Source organism: Hemicordylus capensis, chromosome 6 (genome assembly GCF_027244095.1).
Source record: "Hemicordylus capensis ecotype Gifberg chromosome 6, rHemCap1.1.pri, whole genome shotgun sequence".
Lineage (NCBI taxonomy): Eukaryota > Metazoa > Chordata > Lepidosauria > Squamata > Cordylidae > Hemicordylus > Hemicordylus capensis.
The window spans coordinates 68760362-68785435 of record NC_069662.1 but is presented as its reverse complement, the minus strand read 5'-3'; the positions used below and the strand labels follow the sequence as shown (position 1 = coordinate 68785435).

Below are 25074 nucleotides of genomic sequence, written 5' to 3'. Positions count from 1 at the left end.
GCAGAGTCAGCCAGACTGAGGTCAGCCAATGAGTAATGGGTACAGAGAACAAGGCTAAAACAGAGGCACACTGAGGTCAACCACTCAGAGTTGGGAACCACGGGGCATCTTGAAAGCAGGAGGTCCAAGAAGAGCTCCATATGAGCTGTTGCTCTGACAAGGACCTGAAGCAGACTGCAGGCTTTTATCAATGCAGCCCTGGTTTCAGGCAAGGTAACTCTGCCCCCAGAGCAAGGCTTCAGACTGTGTAAAGGGCCGTCTTCTGCTGCTTTAGTCTCTGGTTCCAACAAGTCTGTGGCTGAGTCCTTCATTGATTCCTCAGAATCAGAGTCTGATAGCAGTGGGGTGTCCTCTGGCCTTACAAAGTGGGGCTGAGTCAGGTCTTGGGACATGGGGTTTTGGAGGTGTCTGAGGCTCCTGAGTGCTCCGGGCAGGGTCTTGCACCCAGTCTTCCTTTTCATCCGTGGTCTCATCCAGAGCAGATGGGGAGACCTGATTGCAAGTGATAACACCACCGAGGTGACCAAGTTTCAATCCCCTGCTCCAACCATGAGGTTCATTAGGTGACCTTGGACCAGTCATTTACCTTTCAGCCTGACAGACCTGACAGGGTGATTGTGAAGATAAAAGGGAGGGTGGAGTAGGATAGGCTATAAATGTTTATAATATACCCATATTTCAAAGAGAATGTTATCAACCTGTGTTAAATTTTACTTTCAGATTGTTATGTCCTGTTAATTCAGCTGTTGTACTTGCCTCATATGCAGTTCAGTGTAAGTAATGATATATATTATTACCAGCAAAATATTTGGTTCTATTTATTTTTCTTTTTTTGCCAAATCCTAACCACTAGGGCACCACGGATATATGGTTCTATCTCATCTGTGTGCAGTGTTAAAGGTTGTTACTTTTTGATCCATATTGCCTGATTTCTTGGCCAGTTCCTGAGTGAATGATGCTGGCATGTTGTCCACACAGATCTAGGTGTTTTGTCTGAGGAGCTCTTTTCTTAGATAATATTTTGAAGATATTTTGAGAGCAGGTTGCGATCTGAATAGATATGTTTCCATTCATAAGACTTAATGTTGAAATGTGTTTCCATTTGCTAGTGTTAATAGGGTTAAAAAAAAGTTGTCTTGGTATCACTAATTGGGTGTCCAATGTTGCTGTGCTGTACCAAATCTGTGTTGCTTTTGGTGGGGTCAGTGGTCCCTAGCACTACCTCCTGCCTTCTGTAACAAAAGGGAAGAGGTGGTGCTAGGGTCCACGCTATCTGGGTTCCCTACTGCCACCTTTTTGCCTCAGCTCTGCAGCACTGGGTGCCTGGTCAGTGGCTCCAAGAAGACTTAAGTAAAATGCATTTAATGTGGATGGTGATGGGTGGGTGGGAAGGCAGTGTGTCCAACCCATCCTGTGTCCAGCAATTCCCTCAAGCTGTGGCCAGTATGGGAGGTGTTTCTGGGCAGCCTAACAGGCATTTTAGCATGAAGTTTTTTCCTGGTGTGCAGTTTTAATGCTTTCAGGATTGATATGAGGCCTCTTGGCCTGTAGATGTGGTGGTGGTGGTGTTATGGGCAAATCTCATTTGTTTAAGCTTTTTTTGTTTTCCATGCTCTGTGTTCTCAAAGGTATAAGAATCTGGGTCAATTAAAAAAGAAGCAGCAGCCTTTAAGTGTTTATGTGTAAACACTTTATAAGGGGAGGCAAGCCAGTAAATAGAATTGGAAACCTGTAAAGGTGTTTGTGTGTAAAAGTACATTTATTTTTCTCTTTATGAGAAGCAAGCTAGTAAATAAAATTAGACACCTTTAAAGGTGTATGGGTGTGACTGTTCTTTCATTTTTTCCTTTTGTGATGGAAGGCAAGCCTGGAAATTAAGTTGGAAATGTTTTGTTGGTGGTGGTTGTATAATGTTTCTTCATATAAAACCAGTTTTGTTTATAAACTTAACACAGTGTTAAAACTTTTTAAAGGTTTCTCTGCGTAATGAATGGGAAGTATTTTGAATATCTGGAAGTACTATGTACATGCCAGGTATTGTTATTTATTACATATGTTTCTCTTTCTATAAAAGGAGGGATCCCGGCCTGTAATTCACTTGGAACATACAAAAACACTATTTAAGCTCCAATACTAGTATTAATAATATCATTTAGCTTTTGTTAAGTACATTAATTTTTTTTCCTTAGAGTTCTGGGGGAAGCAAGTCATTAGAGTTGGGAAGCTTTAAAGGTGTGAGTAAAATTATACTTTCTCTTTGTGAGGGGAAGCAAGCCAGTAAATAAATCTGGAAGCATAAAGCACCTGTGTGTATACATTTTTTAAAAAATACATTTTATTTTTTTATTTTGTGAGGGAAGGCAGCCAATAAAATTGGGAGACTTTAAAAGTATTTGTGAGTGTGAAAATATAGATATGGGGGTGGGGCATATCTTGTCCCCGGACCCACTCCAACCTTTTGTGATAATATTACAGCCCTTTTGTGATATTACAACCTTGCTATGCACTTTTGTGATACTTCAGGGTTTGGCACCTATGTACCTTCAGGACCGCCTCTCCCGTACAACTTCAACCTGCCCTGTGAGGTCGTCTCAGGTGGGCCTTCTCAGAGTTCCGGGCCCAGGGGGAAGGTATGTGGGGCCCGGGCTCATGGGAGGGCCTTCTCTGTTGCAGCACCTCCTTATGGAACACTCTGCCTCCTGAGATTCGTAATACCCCCTCTCTTCTGTCCTTTAAGAAGCTCCTGAAAACCTATCTATTTTGTCAGGCTTTTAATTTTCAACATTTGTGTGTGGGGAGGTTCTTTTCTTTCTCCCCGCCTTCCCCTACCACCTTCTCTTGTCTTCATTGTTTTGACATAAACTGCCTCGAGTCTAAGGAAGTCAGGTGGTTTATTGCTAAATAGGCTGCCATGCAGATATATATGTAGTCCCATTCCGAAAATTGTTGTTTCTTTCTATGGGGTTAAATATCTCCTATTCCACATACTAGCTAATGGTCCGTTTGTTCCTGCTGATCATCTTTACTTGTTAGGCAGGCCATGGCAATTTTTCTTTGGATCTAGGAGCCAGATAATGGACACTCAACAAAATCACCACATTTAGTGACATTATGGGGGAGGAAGGTAAATGGGCTTCTCTTTAGTCCCTTTACAAGTAATATACTTAGAATAGAAACAAGGCTGCCTGAGACAAACATTTTATTTAATAACTCCACTCTTAGCTACCTAGTCCACATGTCATGGTTACATTTCTAGTTATCATGGCTCCCTGGTGCCTGGGATTTGTCAAGTCCTACTGACAGAGCTGTTCCCTAAAATCCTGGGAATGATACTGGTTTTGTATGTTCTCAAATATTAACTAACTAGTTTATAATTTCTCTGTGTAAACTGCCCTGAGCCATTTTTGAAAGGGCGGTATAGAAATTAATTAAATAAATAAATAGCTTAGTAGATATCCAATCAAGATCTGTAATTTAATATAGTCAGGACTCTTGATCTGGTTATTTTAGGCCCGTCTGCTTTTCATCTTCAGATATATAATGTGGAAAAGCCAGGGCTAAGCAGTGGTTCTTTCCACCTTCTTAACTCTTCAGTGTCAGACAATTGTATCATATTTTTTTGTGATCACTTTTCACTACTTCAGATGGTCCTAAATCCAGAGGCAGTGTAAAATATATCAGGAGGTGTCATCAAATTTTTTTTTTAACTTCTAAGAAGTTATATGCCTTGTAAATTTGGATACTTACTTGTGTTAGGTACACATTTCAAAATGTCAGAGTCCATCTCCAAGAGTCTAGGGGCAGAGAGACCCATGGACTCCAAGCACATGTTATCAGAGCAAAATAGAGTAAGAGCTTCTTCCATATTAATAGGATCTCCAAACAAAACTCTTTCAGTGACTTTTGTCCCACCTTTTAATAAAGAGAAACCTTCCGAATTTTGGAAGGAGAGACCACATATCCCTTGTGATATCAAAAACTTTCAAGTCAGAGACTGCTAGAAGCAGGGTTTTTGAGAAAAACTTGTGCAAAGATGAGGTTTCTCTTCTCCATGCTAATTAAGGCTGATTCAAATTAAACAGTCTAAATGTTGAACTGCTAGTCTAGTCTTGGATGGAAGCTTCTTGCTAACCCTTGCTCATATGGAAGCTGCTGTCAAGAAAACAGTAATAACCTGCCAGTCTGTGTCATGCAATTAGCTAAGTTTCAAGAATCTCTATGAAATGGTCTGACTCAGTATGTGACAGCTTCCTGTGTTCCTATGGACATGATACTTCTGATCTTTTTCATTTTGTGTAGTTCTTGTTGGATCAAGTACCCGTCATGTTAGTAGGGTGTTTGAGAAATGTGTTCCTGGCTGTGTGACATGCTTGCTCTCTCATGAACTGCAAGTCCAGGAATTCTTGTACAAGTGTGTACATGCACATTCTCTCTGTTCTAGAGGATGACCTTGGCCAGCAGCTCAGTGTTCAGTATATTGCCTGCTCTGGTCTAACACTGCTGCTGATTGGCTTCAGCAACTCTTAGAAGCTTTTACAAGAACTGGACTTCCCATAAAAATAAATAGGTATATAAAACTATGTTTGCAAAAGCATAAACAAGCATGACTTTTATTTATGTGTTTTGATTGCAGGCCCTTTTGGAATAGGGAAGCATTTGCTCATACCTTTTGGTGTGTAAAGTGCTTTGAGAATATTTTTGCTGAGCAGGTGTGTGTGTGTGTGTGTGTGTGTGTGTGTGTGTGTGTGTGTGTGTGTAGATATGCTATTAAGCTTGTTTCCCCCCGTTGTGATACTGGACTTGCAGCCTAAGTTGTGCCTCTCTTGATCCTGATATAGTGCACCCATTTTCTTCTTTCTCCATGCATTACAGGTTCCTGAAAGGTATTTGTAGGCATGAAAGGAATGTAAGGTAGACTTCCCCCACCTACTGGGAGAAGTGTTGTTCTGCTAACCAGGCAAGAGGCTCTTTTAAAAGTGGTAGCTTCCATTATATTTAGCAGGGGAAGAACAACTGCCCCTATCCAAGTCCAGCACAGCAATTTTCTAGTGGCTGTCACTGGTATCTACCTTGTGTTTCTTTTTATATTGTGAGTGCTTTTTGATTACGGAACCATCTTAATATTTTTTCTGTGTAAACTGCTCTGAGAACTCCTGGCTGAAAAGGTACATAAGGAGTGGCAAAATGAACTCTAATTCTTGATGTGATTTGTTGACATTTCACACTACTTCTTATGAGCATGGTATATGAAAGTGAAAAAATTGGCTGGAGGCAAATATCCTCAAAGGTGTACTAGGTAACTATGTACAGGAAAGCAGAATGCAGTAGTGTGCTAGTGGAGATTGTGTTGAAATTCTGGGTATTCTAGAGTTGGATATCCCATCTTCAGAGCCTACCCCCACCCCACCCCCCCAACCTGCTCATATTTAGATGAGGCTTTTCTCAAATAGCTGCCTGCACATTATGCCTTAATTTTCTGAGTGTTTTGCATGAACACTTGTTTGTTGGCCTTCCTTAATTTTGCCTATAGTTTGACTGCAGAGTCTATGTCACTGAAGTTTTTTCATCGGTAGTTACATTGCCATGTTGGTTTCTAAATGCAGTTGCAATGGTGTATGAGAGAGTTTCCATTTGCCTAGGGAACAATTAACGTTTGACAAACTGCATTCAAATTAATATGTAACTTATTCCACATTTTATTTAAATGTGTTAACGTGATCTGTTACCAAACACAAACTATCTTCAAAAACACTTTAAAAGCATATACTGAGCACATGTTCGCTAAATAAGTGAGTGTGAAGTAATTACAGTGGTTGTCATTCATGCAAAAAGGAAGCCATGTGAAGGCTTTGTTGGGTCTTAAAAGTTCCATTTCCAAGACTATCAAGAACATTGTTTCAGATTCCCACACTGCAGGTATTGCTGTCTCGATGTTTGTAATTTATAAAATATTGAGAGAGAATTCTGTGGTGGAATGAATCCATGAACCAGTTGCTTCTTGTACTCTTTCCAAAGATGGGGTCAGTCAGCTTTCAGTACCCTCATCTAGAGAGGGAGGAACTTTTCCACACCTCCAGCTTTGACTCTGTCTCACTCTGAAGAGCAGACTTATGACAGAGCTCAATTGACTTTCTATTTCTACTTCCTCATTCCTCCTGTGGATTAGTCAGTCAGGGTGGGGAGGGAGAAAAATATTTTTGTTTCCAGCAACAGTGGCTGTAGCAGCAATGGTGGCAGTGAGAGAGGAGGGCTCAGAATGGGGCAAAACCTCTATCCGATGAGCCAGTTCCAGCCCCCAAAGCACAAATACCACAAGGTGGGAGATGATATGTAGTCTGTGTTGCAGAAGTGGTGCAGAGGGTCAAATGTGGGCAAGAGAGGGGTGTATAAGACACAGTCCACCTGAACAGGGTGGACATCCTTTCCCCTGACCTAGGCATCACCCACACAGCTAGAGGGTGAAAGGAGTGTAAATCCAGTGAATGTTGGTGAATACTGCACTCTACCCCCCAGAAGAAGGGATCACAGGGGCATCCATAGCACATGGCTGATCAGGCCCTCAAACTCTGATCACAGCAGTAGAAGTAACTCCAGGATGGACTAAGGAGGATATCCTTTCTTCAGAACACCATCTCAGGGGAGTTCTTCCTTTACAGTCTCCTCTCCATAACTGGCTACAAAGAGTGATGATAGAGGAAGTTCAAGGGGGAGTTCATATGGGAGTCAATCCTGGGCCGCCTAGCATGATGGATCACTCATGAGGTTCAGAGAGGATGGGGATCAAAGGAAGCTATACCTCTGAGAAAACCTACAATCAATCCAGTGTTCAGAAGCATGGCAAGGAGAAACAGTTGTTCCCTTATATACCTGTTCTTCTGCTAGAAGAACCTCCCAGTTAACCAGCCTTGGGGGTGGATGTTTCTGTCTCTGATAATGAGGAGCTACAGAAGAGAAGGGCTGCACAATGTGGATCTTTCATAGGTTTCATAGGTTTTCATCAGGTTATTCTCTCACTTCCACCCTTCTATGGAAGGTGTATAGAGTAAGTTTGGAGTCTCAGCTTCCAACTCCAGGCCTCACAAACCAGAGGAAGGGGGAATAGGAGGTCTTCCCTCCATCTCAGCTAACCAAACCTATTATTACATGCCCCCATTGGTTTCAGGTCATCATTCATGTAGAGTGGCATCTTGCAGAAGGCAAAGAACTTAATATAGCTGCTTAAAAGGTACACAGAATTCCTGTGGCTATCATGGATATGCTTAGAATGCCCTGTCACAACTCTAGTGTCAGGGGGCAGTTCTACCCAAAGATGCTGGTGATTTATTACAGAACACAGATTATAAGAGATTTGATACTGTTCTTAGGAAAGAGCATCCATGGCCATTTTCTCTAGGACATTTGTACTATGAATAAAAATCTAGTACCACAGGCCAATTGTTGCTTAAAACCAGCGGAGCAAGGCAACTACTCTGGCGGCTGTGAGCCCAGACTATACAGTTCTGCTCCAGGGCCATGATTTCAGACATAAGAATCAGACACCTCTAGCTTGAGCTGGAATATAGATATGTCTAGGTCTAACTTATCCTCTACTGCCTTTAAGGGGTTAAGCTGTTTGTTTAATATCTGGAGCAATTCTGGTAGCAGCAGATGTGAGGGGGGAAATGAACCAAAGTCCATGGGACTTTCTTTTAATCCCTTCAAGTTTCCCTTTAAGCACCAGAAGTTAAGGCAGGATGCTTGGTCTTCCTTTCTGGACTAACAGGCCCAAAGTGGGGAGTGAATCACGTTCCACAGAAGGGAGTCAAGCATTACTAATCACAATTATTCCTGGTTTCATGCATTAGTGCAGAGCTATCTCAGACTGTTTGACCAGGAATGGGAAACAACCTCTGGAGCTCAGTGGGTCTTTCAAACTGTGTAAGAAAGATTCAAAATAGATGTACAGTTGTCCCTTGCCAACTGGGAGGGTTCCATTCCTGGAAACCCTCGTGGTTGGCGAATTCACGGTTGGAGAGCCATTGGTTTCAATGGCAAATGGGGTTAGGGGAATCGCGGTTGCAAAGCAAATGAAAAAAGGGTAAACAATTCAAATAATCCCCCACCCCCAGAAATGACACCAACCCTTCCAGAATGTTTTTTTTTTGTTAAAGTTGCCAAACCACGGATACTCAGGTTGAGGTTGGCAAGGGCTGTCACAATTTCCCAGTCACAGATACTCAAATCCGCGATTGGGAAAACTGCAATAGAAAACTGTCTGTAGTCACAGAACACTTCAGTCACTATATCTCATCTCTGAAATCTTGAATGGAGCCGAAGGTGATAGAAGAAATGTACTGGAGTTTACTCTTTTATTTTATTTTTGTTCCAAAGAAAGGCAGGGACTGAGGACCATCCTTAACCTGAAAAACCTAAACCGCTTTGTGAAAAAGAGGAAATTCAGGATTGAAACTCAGTACCGTACTTGGTTCTTCAAGGAACGGAGATGTTAATGACTGGTCTCCATGAATGTGTCCATAGATTGCATGCCTTGGATAAGGATGCATTTGTAACCCCTCTAATGGCTGCTGAACATAGCAACAGAATCTCTGATGCAAGTGGTAGTTCCCCACTGGGTGAAGCACTGCCTTTTGTAGTGGCACTCCATAGTTCTACATTGGGGGATATCAGTTCTGGAGCAGTACAGGTTACTGTACTGGAGGGGTACAGGTTACATCAGATACAAGCCTTACAGGTAAGCATTACAATCACCTGATTGCACAAGGCAGATGGTTCCAGTTGGAAGCGGCTCACGGCATAAACTGGGTGATTAAGTTGGCTCTGGAATTTCAGTCCATGCTGGAGTACAGGTACATGTTAGTATGCATGGACAAGTCCACTGCAAAAACACTCATGAACAGATGGGAGCACATGAGTCCCGTCCTTGATGGAAGAGTCTTATTCAGCATAGTGAACAAGTTCATTCAACCATCAGTGGATCTCTTTATCTCACCTGAGCAATGTTAAGCTGCCCTGCTTTGTCTCCAGGTTAGCCAGTGAGGGTGCAGAGGCTAAAGACACTCTCATGACTCGGTGGCCAGGCACTCTGCTTTCCAACTTTCTGCTGACAGCAATCCTGGTGAAAGGCCTCAAAAACGTCCAGGAGTTTCAGGTAGAAGTCATCCTGGTGGCCCCTCTGACCTTGCAGAGTTTGGTTTACAGATTTCTCTGCCTTTCGCAGGAGTTGCCTCTGATTTCAAATTGTGAACCTGATTTTCTCTCTAAGGTCCAATACTCCATCTTGGCTGAATCTCACAGCTTGGCAACTAAGTGGGAGACACTGAGCAAGAAAGCATATAATGACAGAGTACTCAGCACTGTTACAACTTCCAGATGGGATTATTCCAGCCATCTACCAGGCTACCTGGAGGTCTTTTGTCTCCTGGTGATATAAGGTTGGCAAGGATCCTTTAACAGCATATGTAAGCTCAGTATTTAGTTTTTCCAGCGTGGTCTGGATGCAGGCCATGCACAACTGATCCCCAAGTGGGACCTCAACAGGGTGCTCCAGAATTTGATGAAAGCACCCTCTGAAGCCTTGTACAGTGGAAGGTCTTGTTCCTAGTGGCCATTTCATTAGCTTGTTGAGTTTTGGAGTTCTGTTGGACAGGAAGGAGATATGTCTGATATTATTATTTCTTGTTTACACAGTCAGACAGGTGTTATTGACTGGTTTGTTTTATCCAGACATCGAGTCCTTCCCAAGGACCTGGGGTGCCAGAATTTTATCGTCAATACTGTTGGTTATTATAGATATTGTCACAAAATATAGGCTGTTCCCAGTAAAGTTGCTTATTGTAATTGGCTGATGGTGATTTCTGTGGCCCTTATGGTGTTGAGGTGCTCTTCAAGTTGCTTTGGGAAAGCACCAAGGGTGCCAATGACCACTGGGATTATTTTGGTCTTTTTCTGCCACAGCCTTTCAATTTCAATTTGTAGATCTTTGTATTTGGTGATTTTTTCTATTTCTTTTTTTTCTATTCTGCTATCCCCTGGTATTGCTATGTTGATTATTTTAACTTGTTTTTCTTTCTTCTCGACTACAGTTATTTCTGGTGTATTGTGTGGCTGATGTTTGTCTGTTTGTAGTTGGAAGTCCCATAATATTTTTACATCTTCATTTTCTTCAACTTTTTCAATTGTATGGTCCCACCAATGTTTGGCTACAGGTAGCTTGTTTTTTTTGCAGATGTTCCAGTGTATCATCCCTGCTACTTTGTCACGCCTTTGTTTGTAGTCAGTCTGTGCGATCTTTTTACAACAGCTGATTAGGTGGTCCACGGTTTCATCTGCTTCTTTACAAAGGTGGCACTTGCTGCTTGTGGTGGATTTTTCGACTTTTGCTCTTATTGCATTTGTTCTTAGTGCCTGTTCTTGTGCAGCCAGTATTAAACCCTCTGTTTCTTTCTTCAAGTTGCCATTCTTAAGCCATTGCCAGGTCTTGCTGATGTCTGATTTTGCACTTATATTGTGCAAATATTTACCATGCAGGGGCTTATTTCTCCATTTTTCTGCTCGGTTCTTGACTTGCTCTTTCTTGTAGGCCTGCTTTGTTTCATTGGTGTTGAATAGTTTCGCGTTATTGACCATTTTCAGTGCATCTTCACTGTCCTTGATATATTCTTCAAGGCCTCTCTTCTTCTCCTCTACTGTTTGATGGACTTGCAGCATTCCTCTTCCACCTAAGCTGTGAGGGAGGTAGAGCCTATCTACATCACTGCGGGGTTGCAGAGCATGATTGATGGTGATGATTTTCCTGGTCTTACGATCTAGCGTCTCTAGCTCTGCCTGGGTCCAGTCTATTATTCCTGCAGTGTATCTAATAACAGGTATAGCCCAGGTGTTTATGGCTTGTATGGTGTTACCGCCATTGAGTTTGGACTTGAGGATTTTTCTAACTCTCCTGATGTATTCACTTCCAATTTTTCTTTTAACTTCAGCGTGTGCAATGTTATCAGCCTGGAGAATGCCCAAGTATTTGTAATGTGCTTTCTCTTCCAGGTTCTTGATGTTGCTTCCATTGGATAGTTCTTTTCCTTTTCCTTTTCTTATTTTTCCTCTTTTCTTTATTAATGCAGCACACTTGTCTAGTCCAAACTCCATTGCTATATCACTTCTGAATATACGGACAGTGTTTAGCAGTGATTCGATTTCTGAATGGGACTTTCCATACAACTTCAGATCATCCATGTACAGCAGATGGTTTATTTTACTTGATGTTTTAGATGTTTGGTATCCAAGGCCTGTTTTGTGGGGTCATGATCAAAGTGGGGTCTAAAGTGGGGTCATGGCGATTACAAACAACAGAGGGGATAGTGAGTCCCCTTGGAAAATGCCTCTTCTAATGCTTACCTGTCCAAGTGTCTCGCCATTGATTGTTAACTGTGCACTCCACATGCCCATTGCTTTTTTAAAATAAATATCTGAATGTTTTTGCTGACACCAGTTGTTTCTAAACATTTTAGTATCCATGTGTGAGGCAATGAATCGAAGGCTTTCTTGTAGTCAATCCATGCAACACTTAGATTTGTTTTTCTTCTTTTGCAATTTTCTAAAATCATTTTGTCAATCAGCAGCTGGTCTTTTGTGCCTCTGGTGTTTGGGCAATTTCTTTCTGTTTAGCTGGAAGCTGTTAGTTTATAAGTGTTGCATGACTTCATCTGCTATTATTCCAGTTAATAATTTGAACATGCTTAGCAGGCAGGTTATCGGTCTATAATTACTTGGAACTGCACCTTTTGCTGGGTCTTTCATTATGAGATGAGTTATGAGTTATGAGTAATGAGTATTATTATCATTATCATCATTATTAATAATTCAATTTCTATACTGCCCTTCCAAAAATGGCTCAGGATTATGTTCAGTGAACTGATTCTGCTTTTCATCAAGTTTTTAAGCATGCCCTGGAGTTTTTGCTCCCATCCTCTATTGTAAAACCAGTTTAGCCGAAGGAAAAAATGTGTGTTATGCTATATGTAAGATGAGTGCTCAAGCTCTACCTTAAATGAAGCAAAGGGTTTAGAGTTTTCTTTTATTTATATCTTTCTCCTAAACTAAGTTGGGGCAAAAGGTGTCATCTACCACACTGTCTCACTGGATATATGTGTTAATAGTCCAAACTTAGAGCACTGGTCTGGCAACTCCTTCAGGAGGTAACAGCCCATTCTCCTCATAGTGTGGTGAGCATATTGTGGTTTGGCAGTTCTTCCTCTGCTTGCTCATTTATTCAGCATTATAGGTTGAATACTTGGGAGTGTGTGTGTTTTTACATTTATATTCCTTTCTTCCTCTGATCCATAAAGGGCTCACAACCTAAAAAGAAACACAAGGTAGACACCAGCAACAGCCACTAGAGGGATGCTGTAGTGAGCAAAGGGTTAGCAGAGTCTGGGCCTAGGATAGATGACATCACGGTCAGACCACAAACCAAAACCTGTAATTGACTGCAGTCTCCCACATGGGAACCAATTAAATTAAGAGTTGGTTTTCCCCTCCTTTTTGAGAGGAGGGGTTTCTTTTCTTTGGGGATGGGGAGTTTCTTCTGAGGTTTTGGAGAGAGAAGAAGGTGGTGAAGTGCCTCTCTCTAGAGATGTGCACGGTCCGGACCGGCACCGAAGGGGGGCCCTTTCTTTTAGGGCGGGAGGGCTTTCTTACCCCTCCCGCCTCTTCACCCCCTCCAGCGCCCGTATTTAACCAAATAACGGGGCGCTGGAAACCAGCCGCCCCCGCCGCCCCCCCCAGCAGATTCACATAGAAAGGTGCCCATACCCCTGCCGCCGCCGTCGCCCGCACGCCCGCCGTCGCCCGCACGCCCGCCGTCCCTCCCTCCCAGCTGCCCGCCCGCCCGCCCAAGTCCTTACCCAAAGCTGCAGGGAGTAAACGAGAGGAGCTCCCGGACAGAGCTCCTCTCGTTAGAAAGGCCTGATGCAGAATGAAGGCGCCTTGCGCGCGCATGTGCGCGCCGCAAAGGACGCCGGAGGCCTGGTCTACCCGCCGGGAAAGGGCCGGGTAGACCGCGCCTCCGGCGATCGGAGGCCCGGTCTACCCGGCCCTTTCCCGGCGGGTAGACCGGGCCTCCGGTGTCCTTTGCGGCGCGCGCATGTGCGCGCGCGCAAAGCACCTTCATTCTGCATCAGGCCTTTCTAACGAGAGGAGCTCTGTCCGGGAGCTCCTCTCGTTTACTCCCTGCAGCTTTGGGTAAGGACTTGGGCAGGCGGGCGGGCAGCTGGGAGGGAGGGCGGGCGGGCGGGCGACGGCGGCGGCAGGGGTATGGGCACCTTTCTATGTGAATCTGCTGGGGGGGGGCGGCGGCGGCGGCGGGGGCGGCTGGTTTCCAGCGCCCCGTTATTTGGTTAAATACGGGCGCTGGAGGGGGTGAAGAGGCGGGAGGGGTAAGAAAGCCCTCCCGGCCTTAAAGTTATACCCCCCACCCGGACCCGGACCAGCAAGGGCCGAACCGGTCCGGCAGTTCGGCCATTCCTTAGAATGGCCGCCGGACCGGTTCGGACTCACCCCTACCTCTCTCCCTGAAGCTTTACTAAGCTTGAGCTGAGAAGGTGGCTTGGAGGCCTATGGAGTATTACAGCCCCAAGGACCAAGATAAAGGTATAGTAGGGTCAGTAACTGTAGACAGTTTGTGTTAGCCTGTTCTTTTCTTTCTCTGTGTTGCCTGGGTGTCTTAATAAGGCTGAAGCCTATTCTATTTTTCCTATCTGCTCAAATTTATGTACTATTTTATAATAAAGTTTTTTGAATTGTTAATACTGTTTCATGAGTGCTCAGTGCGGAAAGGTGGGGCCCCAGTCACGCACCTCCCAAAGCCAAAGGAGCCACAATTCCAATATTTTCTCCATGTGGCCACTTTACAGTTTCAGGTCTATGGTGAAACTGTGAGGGAGTCTGGGTATCCTGTTCAACCCTGTCTGGTATACCCTCGGCAGGGGAGGGGTCAGAAAAAAACTTCCTAAGTTGTGAACTGGTGGTGGCAGCATTATATCAGTCAAGGTCTGCCCAGAAGGTTCGGGCGGGGGGTGGGGGGTCCTGAACATTCCAACAGATCCTGTGCTGGGGTTGGATAGGGACGGTTGCTCTCCCCTCTGCTCAGTAAAGAAAATCACTTTTAAAAATATGCCTCTTTGTTCAGTTAGCACGGGAAAGTCTTTTGCACCCATGATTTCCTGTGACTTCAGACTTCTATCAGTTAAAGTTCCTTGTAGTGTTGACATCAGCCTGTGAGATGAGGCGAGCTGAGAGTATTGCACTCAGGCATTCCTACATTTGTCCAACTACAGTCTAGCAACTCTGGTTCCATGAGGGAGAGCCCCTCCCTGCTGCATGGCCGCCAAGGCTGATCCCAGCAAGCTCCATGGCCAGACTGTAGGCAGTGTTAGAATGTCAATGGAGCAGCCACGATTGGTCACGATTTTGAAGGGGATGTGCTGAGCATGATCATGCAGTTTCAGAGTGGTCTGCTTGGCTGCACCATGGAAAGGGCATTTAGATCCTTTTAGATACCATGCCATGCCAGTGCTTCTTCTGACAGTGATGGCATCACTGCTCTCCAAAAAGCCCTGCACCAAAATAGTCCTACACGAGCATGATTTTTTGGGTGGGGACTATTTCCCTGTTACTTTGGAAAGGGAAAAGAATATGATGACTTCCTAGGACATAATACATATGAGGGAGGGCAAAGGGTTCTGAGGGGTCTATCTCTGTCCCACCATGACCTAGGTTGCTCTTGCAAGGGATCAGCCTGACAAAGCAGTCCATGCAAACCAAACCATACTCCTGTTGCTAGCAAGCTCACACTCTTATGAGAGGGCCATAGGGACCCTACTCTCTCTGGTCAAAGATAGAACTGCACTGCAACCCCCTTCTCCCCTGGGAAGCCTTGCATGCACCCAAAGGAGATTTTGATGCTCCATTTATCAGAGACTGACCGCATGCATGGACAGGGGAGCACTGGGTGTGGGGACAGATCTTTACTCCCATTCAAAATTCCTGGGTTTGGTCCAGCGTTGCACTGTATGCAGATCTGCCGGTGCAGGGAATCATGGGAATGAGGAGCTCCAATTTCCAACAACCACAGGAGAGAAGGGTTGCACAAGCAAGGGTGCAGATGAGCTGGCAGTGGACACGCATTGACAGCTATTTGGTGGCAGTCTCCACCAAAGAGAGCAGCTTTACTTCCATCCCCGCAGCTTTACTTCCTAGAACAGCCTGGTTGATATAGAGCCCCAATGGCTTGACCCTCTCACGAGAGATCTGTCTGTGGGAGAAGGGATTGTATTATCATCACACATTATAAGTTATTCTGCTGGCAACTCTCCCCACACATGGTTCTTCTCGTGAGGGGGTGTCCCCAAGGCCTTTTATTCTCTTGGCCAAGCAGGGTCCACCCTGGGTCAGCATTACATATGAAGAATCTTCCTTCTCTGTGATGGCAGTGCTGACCCTGCTGCCTGGCCCTTCTCATGAGTAAGCCTAGGAACTGCACAGGTACCCCTAAGGGGGGCTAGGGCCCCCCTTCCCCAACCTTTCTGTGAAAAAAATAGAAATTGGCTGCTCAGTTGACACAGTATACCTGGACTTCCAAAAAGCTTTTGACAAAGTTCCTCATCAAAGACTCCTGAGGAAATTTAGTGGTCTGCTTCAGTTTAGAAAAAAGACGACTGCAGGGAGACATGATAGAAGTCTATAAAATCATGCATGGTGTGGAGAAAGTGGATAGAGTAAAAATTTTCTCTCCCACACATAACACTAGAACCAGAAGTCATCCCATTAAATGGATTGCCAGGAAATTTAGGACCAAAAAATGGAAGTACCTTTTCACACAACGCAAAATCAACTTGTGGAATTCTCTGCCACAAGATGTGGTGACAGCCACCAACTTGGATGGCTTTAAGAGAGTTTTGGATAACTTCATGGAGGAGAGGTCTATCAACGGCTACCAGCCGGAGGACTATTGGTCACCTCCAGCCTCAGGGGCATGATGCCTCTGAATACCAGTTGCAGGAGAGTAACAGCAGGAGAAAGGGCATACCCTCAACTCCTGCCTGTAGGCTCCCAGTGGCATCTGGTGGACCACTGTGTGAAACAGGATGTTGGACTAGATGGGCCTTGGGCCTGATCCAGCAGGGCTGTTCTTATGTTCTTATTCTTATTTAATTTCTATATAAACAACCTTGTTACCAAATTGAGCTGTTTGGAATGTTTTCCCTCCATCTGCACAGGGCCAAAAGATCTCTGACTAAGGTTGGGCTGAAGAGAATGTTGCATACATCTGATGAATACTATCAAAACACATTTCTTAAAGTCCACTATTCTAAAATCAAGGTGATGGTATTTAGTAAACCTCCAGTCAGATATAAATGGAATATGGGTGTACATCAAATAGAACAAACAACCTCTTTCAAATATCTGGGTATCTAGATGAGACAGGCACGTGGAAAACACAGTTATAAAATTGACAGCTCTGAAGTCGACTAGAGCTATTTTGAACTTCTACTATTCCAGGGGAGGCAGATTAGTGGTTCCTGCCCTAAAAGTATTTGTTGGGAATGTTATTGCCCAAATTCTATATGAGATTGAAATCTGGGTGCAAAAACCATATGTTTTGAAAGAGCTGGATATTTGTCAAAATAAGTTCCTGTGGAATGTTCTGTCATTACCCTTAGAGACCCCAGCTGCCTTCCTTAGAACTGAGACTGGGCTTCCTTCAGTAGAAGCTAGATCCATAAAGTCAGTTTTAATGTACTATAAGATACTTTTGGAAATGCCTGGATGTTGTCTTCCCAAGCTCTATTTTAATGAGCAAGAAGAGAAAGTTGGTTCAGCAAAATTTTGTCTGGATTTGTTACATTAAAAAAATATTGTAATAAACTGTAAATGAGATTTTTAAAATTTGAGAATATTTTAGCTTTTATTTTGTTTTGGAATATATATGCATTTTAAAATTGTTTGTAAAGGCTTATAAACAAACAAGACTGGACTTACAGGAGTAAAGATTACCGAAATATTTGAAAGGTTTAAATGTTAGGTTCCTTTTTTCAAATATTGAGGAAGGGAACAATAAGGAGAACCATCTTCTTAACCAACAGAAACTTTGTTTCATTTCAAGCAAACGAATTCAAGATTCAAGCAATCTTAAGAACTAGTTATAAACAAACCACATATGAACATGGAGCAGCACATTCTTTTCTTCTGCATTTAAAGAAAATCTTCAAGTAGAGAGAATATTGTCAGCGTACAAATTAAATATTCTACAGATGGAAGAAAAAGTATGGGTGTTTTCTTCTGTGCAGAACTGAGGGACAGAGTTACAAGCTGCAAGCTCAGAAAAATCTTCAGGAGAGGGACATGCCATACATTCAGATGAATAGGAGAAGCATATAGAGAAGAGGTGACATAGATCATGCAGCTGGATTCTATGCATGGATGCAGGTCTAACTGGGTTCACTCAGAAGCAAGTCTACACTTGATTGCAGTCTTAATGTGTCTCACTCTACTACTAGAAATATTTATATACCACTTTTCTGGCGCAGCGGGAAAGTAACTTGCCTAGGGAGCAAGAGGTTGCTGGTTTGAATCCCCACTGGTATGCTTACCAGACTATGGGAAACACCTATATTGGGCAGCAGCAATATAGGAAGATGCTGAAAAGCATCATCTCATACTGCGTGGGAAGAGGCAATGGTAAACCCCTCTTGTATTCTACCAGAGAAAACCAAGGGCTCTGTGGTCTCCAGGAGTTGACACTGACTCGACAGCACAACTTTAAAGGTAAAGTGTGCCGTCAAGTTGATTTCGACTCCTGCCACTCACAGAGCCCTGTGGTTTTCTTTGGTAGCTAACTTGGCAGAGGGGCACCTCCTTAATGTGGTGATTCTCTTTATTTAGCAGGGGGAAAGTAACTGGCTCTATCCACCCCCAGCACAGTACCTCCAGTGACAGTTGCTGGTGTCTATCTTATGTTTCTTTCTAGATTGTGAGCCTTTTGGAGACAGGGTTCCATCTTATTTGTTTGTTATTTCTCTGTGTAAACTGCCCTGAGCCATTTTTGGAAGGGCGGTATAGAAATTAAATTAATCATCATCATCATCCCAGGTCCTTGGGAAGGACTCGATGTCTGGATAAAACAAACCAGTCAATAACACCTGTCTGACTGTGTAAATAAATAATAATAATAATAAATAGAATACAGGAGGTGTAGAATACATATAGGTGTTTCCCATAGTTTGGGAAACATATTATTATTAATTCCCATAGTCTGGGAAACATACCAGCAGGGATTTGAACTGGCAACCTTCTGCTTGTTAGTCAAGATTTCCCCACTGTGCCACTTAAGGTGTTACTTTACCTTCAACCAAATTACCATCTCATAAGGCACATACCAGCAACAGCCACTAGAGGGGTGCCGTGCTGGGGTTGAATAGAGCCAGTTGCTCTCTCCCTGCTAAATATCAGAGAATCACCACTTTAAAATGTGTCTTTTTGCTCAGTTATCAGGGGTAACTTGCATCATGCATGTCCTGGTGCATATTAACAAAGACAGACTGTTACCAGAACTGCTCTGGAGTGATTGGCTAGATGTGCCTGCTATGCTTTTGGTTTGAAGTGGGGAAATTAGCTTGGATTGTGGCATTAGTTCTTTCTCAGAATCAATTTAAGCAAGTTTGGTGTTTTGGAAAGAACGAGGAAATAGAAGTACAGTTTAAAAAGCTTTATTAAGGGTAAACATGGGGGTACAGAAGTTAAAAAGAGTTAGGTTAGACAAATGCAATAAATCTTGGCTAATGTTCTAAACAGGAGTCTTAATTGCAATACTTTGGCTAAGGTTCTAAATCAGATCCCGGCTAGAGGCTTGCAGTAAAAAAGGTGCCTGGAGAGTGGGAAGGGAAGCAGAGAAGTGTGGGGAGGGGAGAAGAGCCGAGGGAGCTTAGAGGGGTAAGATGCTAGTTTCACCTATCCTTCCCAGGTACATTGGTGCGTTGGTTGCATGGCAGTAGGACAGGGAGTCTTCCTCACAAGTAGCAAGCAGGAATGAAGAGCAGGGAGCAAAGGCTACAATTTGTATGTATGAGAGCCTGTGGAACAGACTCCAAGTCTCTGGGACCTTTAGGATTCTGATGACTCTTGAAGCCATGTACTTTGTCCAGGGTAGTTATACCTTGATACGTGCCCTAAGGCAGTTTCCAAGCCATTCTCCCTCCCTGGCGGATGGGACAAGCTGTACAAAACAAAGATGTCTATTGCTGCATGGACTTAATCTCTCTTGTGTGTAACTTGCCAGACAAAAGGCAAGAGTAAGCTATGTAAATGTTTGTGTGTGGGGAATAGGGCTATTCTTGAATGCTTATCTCAGAACTGCAATATCTTCAGGTGTGAAAGATACACATCTATAGTTTATTTATTAGCAACTCTGCCCTGGGTTGTTGTTAACCAATTAATTAACGTTTAACGAGCTGGGAAACCATTTATTGGTGCTTCATTTAGAACATATTTCAAACTGATATCTCTTTGGGTGGAAGGATTCCTCCCTGAGTGATTTGAAGGATTCCTTCCTGAGTGATTTGACTTTTGAAGGAGGGTCTGCTTTTATGCTGATGCCTCTCTGAAAGGGGCAGGTATGTCCTCCTTTGGTCTTGTTGCTAGCCTGACCTCAAGGCACGTTGCCCAACTCTCGCTTGTGCTAGTGATCAGCTGTGAATCTTGCCTTTTCAGATTAGGCAGGATGAAGAATTCATGATGGAGACTATGGTCCCATAGTCTTATACTGTTCAGTGCAATCCAAAATCATATAGGAGGTGCTCTCTGTGCTACCCCCAAACAGAGCTAACTGACAACAAGACTCACCCCTCCCTTTGCCTGGTGAAAGGCCAGAAACCACAAACACCTCTCTGACTGTCCCACATTTATGACAACATAAAAATAACAGGGATGATAGCTTTCAATAATAAGTGAGAAGTCTAAAAACCCAGAGTTAGTAATAATCACATAGGGAGGGTTGCTTGGTGGTTGTTACTTTAAACCCACCAACAGAAAGCTCATTTGTCTTCCCAGGCTGCCTGGTCATCTGTTTTAGAGGGGAAGGGAGGGAAGCTAACCTGCACAGAAAGGGAAGAGTTGGGAAGGAAGCATTTCCTGCCCTTTTTGGGCATCCCACCCTGTAAGTCACATGGAAACCCTCAGCAACCTGGCCCTGTCACATCCAGTTGACTAAGCTGAGAATGGGGCAGGGCTGAGGGGAAGGCAGAGGGATGGGGCAGGAAAGGTTTGACCAAAACCCTTCTCTGCCTCCTAGCAAGCAAGCCCAGGCTCCTCTTGCTATAGCTGAGGAAAATTTAAAAAAACAAACAGGCATTTGAAGCACTGCTTCTTCCATATTCAGCCTTCTCTAGAGCCTGTAGCATGCAGCTGAGCAGAATATGCTGTGCAGTCAGCTGGGTTGTAGTTGCTCATCTGCTGTAGTGGCTCCTGCAGGCACTGAGTGAGGCTGGGGCTGGAGCTGGAGGGAGCAGAGATGGCTGAAGCTGAAGTTTTGTTTTTGTATTATCTCATAAACTCTTTGATCTCTAAGCTGTGGAAGAAGGTCACAACTCTTAGAAACAACTGAAACGTTGTAGACAGCCAATTGGAGAGTGTTTCTTAGGCTCTCAGTTTGAGCCCGTTGCAAGGGGGACAACAGAGAGAGAAGAATTTTTATTAAAAGCGAACAAAAAAACCCAGCAATAGCTATCAAATGACAATAAAATCAAGAGGGAAAAAGCTTAACCGATATGTGGCAGCTTTAAAAGCAGAGGCGTATCTAGGGAAAATAGTGCCTAGGGCAAACACTGAAATTGCGCCCCCTGTCCAAACATCTGACACCTATCTTTCAGATAACTTTACCATAATATCAGCTGAAAAATACAAGTCAAGCTCGTTAATCTTTTAATATTTCAAAAACTATTAGCAGTGAACGTAGCCAGACCAAGAAGGGCTGGAAAACTACAAATTTCAGTATGCTGGGGTTCATGAAATACCTAAATACTATGTGGAGGTGTACTTGGAAAACTAAACAGAAGTGCCTGTCTAATTCTGTACTATGCATTGCAGCATCACTATTACATAAGTTTTAAAAATAAATTGAGAATTAGACTTTGCCCAGATGCTCTAGAAAATAATTAAAGGATATGCAGAATAAACTGTGTCACTGCTTGGAATATACAGGTGAAACTCGGAAAATTAGAATATCGTGCAAAAGTCCATTAATTTCAGTAGTGCAAATTAAAAGGTGAAACTGATATATGAGACAGACGCATTACATGCAAAGCGAGATAAGTCAAGCCTTAATTTGTTATAATTGTGATGATCATGGCGTACAGCTCATGAAAACCCCAAATCCACAATCTCAGAAAATTAGAATATTACATGGAACCAAGAAGACAAGGATTGAAGAAAAGAACAATATCGGACCTCTGAAAAGTATACAGTGTACTGTGCTTGTTTAAAAAAAATTAATTTTACAAAATGGTGGCCCCCTTCAAGTGGCGCCCAGGGCACGTGCCCTGCCTGCCCTACCCTAGATATACCCCTGTTTAAAAGACAGGTGAATTGTGCGTTAATTAAAGAAGGCAGCAGTCTTAAAATATATATATATATATATATATATATATATATATATATATATATATATATATATATATATAATTTGTGATCCAGACTACTTAAGAGCACTTCAGAATCCCCCATCTTCAACCCCTACACCCCACATGGCTTTCAATTACCACAACACATATTTTGTTAAAAATTAAGATTGTCATGATGATTTTGTGTAGGGGAGGTTGGGTGGGTCTCAAAGCTCATGTTCTCTCTGTTCCACAAGGTAGAGTACCAACATGGTGTTACTTTCTTGTATGAGAATTTTTTTTACCCCATTCAAAAATTGCACCTGCCTCTAGGCACTCCCCATTGGTTAAAAGGTCAATAAATCATATCTCAGCCTTCTCTCATTGGTCATGACGCTTGAAGGATCACCCACCACTCAAACCAAAACACAATTATTGGCTGAGTCTCTTTAATATTCAATTTGGGCAGGAAATTCTATGTTAATTTTGTTGTCTCAGGGTGTTGAGCCTGATGCCCACCCGAGCATCCAGAAGCTGCAGTTCCTAACTTGAAGGCATAGAGACAGAGGATTGATGTTCCTGAATTCAAAATTGTGTCTGGAAAATGAGTAAAATGGTTGCTGTGGGCTGGAGATTTTGCCCTCACAGAGGAACCGCCCCTGCTGTGTGTATGTGCTTAAAGGTCTTCACTTCTTAGGAACATAGGAAGCTGCCATATAATGAGTCAGACCATTGCTTTATTTAGCTCAGTACTGTCTTCACAGACTGCAGCAGCTTCTCTAAGGCTGCAGGCAGGAATCTCTCTCAGCCCTATCTTGGAGATGCCAGGGAGGGAACTTGAAACCTTCTGCTCTTCCTTGAGCGGCTCCATCCCCTAAGGGGAATATCTCACAGTGCTCACTCTTCTAGACTTAACAGACTCCTTTTGTTTATTATTCAACCAAGAGAGAAATTTGCCGATCCACTCCTTACTGAGCTAGGCGTATCCTATTCTTCTCTCTGTGTCCAGAACTTAATGCAGAACCATCTCTTTTCTCCCAAAGAGCAGGACACTATCTTCTCCTGACTTCTCTTGACATTCAGATACCAAGTCTAATTTGCTCTCATTACACAACCTGTTACCTGGCATCTCCTTCCCAACATTCCAAACAGGGCAGTAGCGGCTGGTGTGCATTGGGCCAGGGGAGAACCTGGTCACTGAGGCAGAAGCCTCCCCGCTGCTTTCCTCCATGCCAGCATTGAGAAAACAGAAAGAGAAAACAAGCAGAAAAGCAGGGGCAAAAGTAGAAAACAAAAAGGTGGTTTTTTGGGTGGTGGTGGGGTTGGGGGGGAGAAGGCAGAAAGCAAAAGAGCCAAGGCAAAAAAAGCAGGGATAAAGGCAGAAAGGGGGACAGAAAGGAGGATTAAGGGGAAAATGTATTAAAAATATAGTCCTTGAAGCAACCAGGAAGTACATTTTTAACCCATTACTTTAGTTCTTCCTGGGGGCAGTGCCGGGAGGAGCCCCCTAGGAATCAGATTGGCTGAAGCAGCTTGAGTAGCAGCTGTTCCAGCCAGTAAGACCAAAACAAGAAGTTACAGGCAGGGGAAGAGAGGCTGGAAGAAACTCCCTGCTCTGAAGGTTTCCCTGGCTGGTAGTATGTCTGGTCCTTTATTAGCTTGGGGTTTTTTTGGGGGGGAGGCACTGCTGCCTCCTGCCTTTACTGACCAGCCACCACTGAAACAGGGTTTCCCCAATCTGCCTGCAGGGATTCCAGCCTGCAGCCTCTCTCTGTTACCTAAAAATTCCATTGGCCCTTTAGCTCCTGCACAAACTTACCAAGTCTTTAGACATAAACAAACCAGAACTTAACAGACATATAACTAATAGAAATGGTGTGTGGGGGGGTACTCATTTCTCGTACAGGCATACCAGCATTGATTGCTGAGGCTTCAGAGCTCTTTTTGGGAGAGGGATTTAGCAGTGATAAATTTGAGCAACTCCTGGAACGAGATTATTTCCACCCACCACCACCACCCCCTCGTAATCCATTTTGGCACCATCACTATCTGATATTCTGACTCCAATCATGTTGGTAAGGTGCCCTTCCATTCTTTTGTTTTCCTGCCACAACTGTCTTTAAGGCACTGTTGTCTAAGCTTGTTAAGAAGGTGGCTTCCAAGTATCACATTGTTTCTTTTTCCAGGATGGACACTGGAACTGCGGCCGCAGAATCACCGACACCATGCTCACTTTTCTGATGTAGTTGAGTTGCCTATATGCAAGATTGCCCCTAAAGACATGACTGTGATAATGGATCCTGAAACCCCTTCCTCCTTAGTAGTACTGCTTATCGGATTGACTGTTTTCACTTCCACAAGTACAACTACGTGGGAGCTCATACAAAATTCCCTATAGCTTCTTCTATGTTTGCCTAAACACACTTTACACACTTTAGACTTTCTGTAAATTGAATCCTTTTTGACGGGAATATTGAAGATATTCTATACTTGCTTATCGATTCCATAAGTCCTGTCTTCTTGCTTTGTTCTGGTTGCTTCATAGACTGGCACCCCTGAAATCTGACAATCAAGGCAGATGGGACCTCACCTGTTTTTAATGTGTTGCTTTGATCTTTCATGGAAATTTTACAGGTCCATCTCTCATTGCCCAGAGGCTTATGATAAACAGGATATTCTGTTGAAATCTAGGAACAACAGCAGATTAAACTGTGGCTGGCATCCCAACTAGCGTTGCCAAGTCCCCTGGAATTCTGGGTAGCCCCCGCATTTGGGCTCTTCCACCCGGCGCCCAGATTTCACCCACGCTAGCCAGTTTGTCTGGATTTCCCCCATGGTGCCTGAGCACCTCTGAAGCTGGCCAGGAGAACTGAGAGAGCAGCTTCCTCCTGTCTGCCCAGCTGCTTCTGCGTGCCATGCACCTGCGCAGCATGCCATGCATCTGCGCAGCGTATGGCACATGGCAATGTCATCAGTCACAGGAGCGCGAGCTGGGAGAAGGAGCAGGCTGGCAGTGGATGAGGCATGGTTAGGTCTCCCCTGCTGCCCCTTCTACTTCCCCACAGGCAGCAGTAGCTGCACTCACACCTCTCACCAGCCACCTCCACCATCATCCCCAGACGACTGTCTGACTTGCACAATGCCTCCGACAGCAATGGCTCTTACCCTGCTTGGTCACTCTTTCGGAGGTGAACGTACTGCTGCTGAGTGGTGTCTTTCTTTCCCTTTCTCAGCAACAGCAGCTTCTCAAGCCCAAAAGTGCAGAAAGAAAGGGGGGGGTGAGGTGGATGAGGTAGATCAATGGGAAGTTTATTCTCCCAACTATAACCAGCATTGATTTTCCTTTTCCCACCTTAGGCACAAGGAGAGACCTTCCCAGCCTCCCCTCCATAATCTCCTTTTCACCTGGAAGAGGGAAGGGGTCTCTTTC

General features: G+C 43.9%; 1 protein-coding gene across 11 annotated transcripts in view; it reads left to right on the top strand.

Moving 5' to 3' along the window:
- Nucleotides 1-25074, top strand: part of PTPN3 (protein tyrosine phosphatase non-receptor type 3) — a 188594-nt gene that overhangs the window by 53247 nt on the left and 110273 nt on the right. For 10 of the 11 annotated variants that reach the window (XM_053265901.1, XM_053265895.1, XM_053265893.1 and 7 more), the window contains exon 7: nt 721-773. In XM_053265901.1, coding sequence (XP_053121876.1) covers nt 721-773 — 53 coding nt within the window. Of the gene's footprint in view, nt 1-720; nt 774-13561; nt 13642-25074 lie in introns of those variants that run through there. The other variant, XM_053265900.1, reaches the window with a different exon arrangement.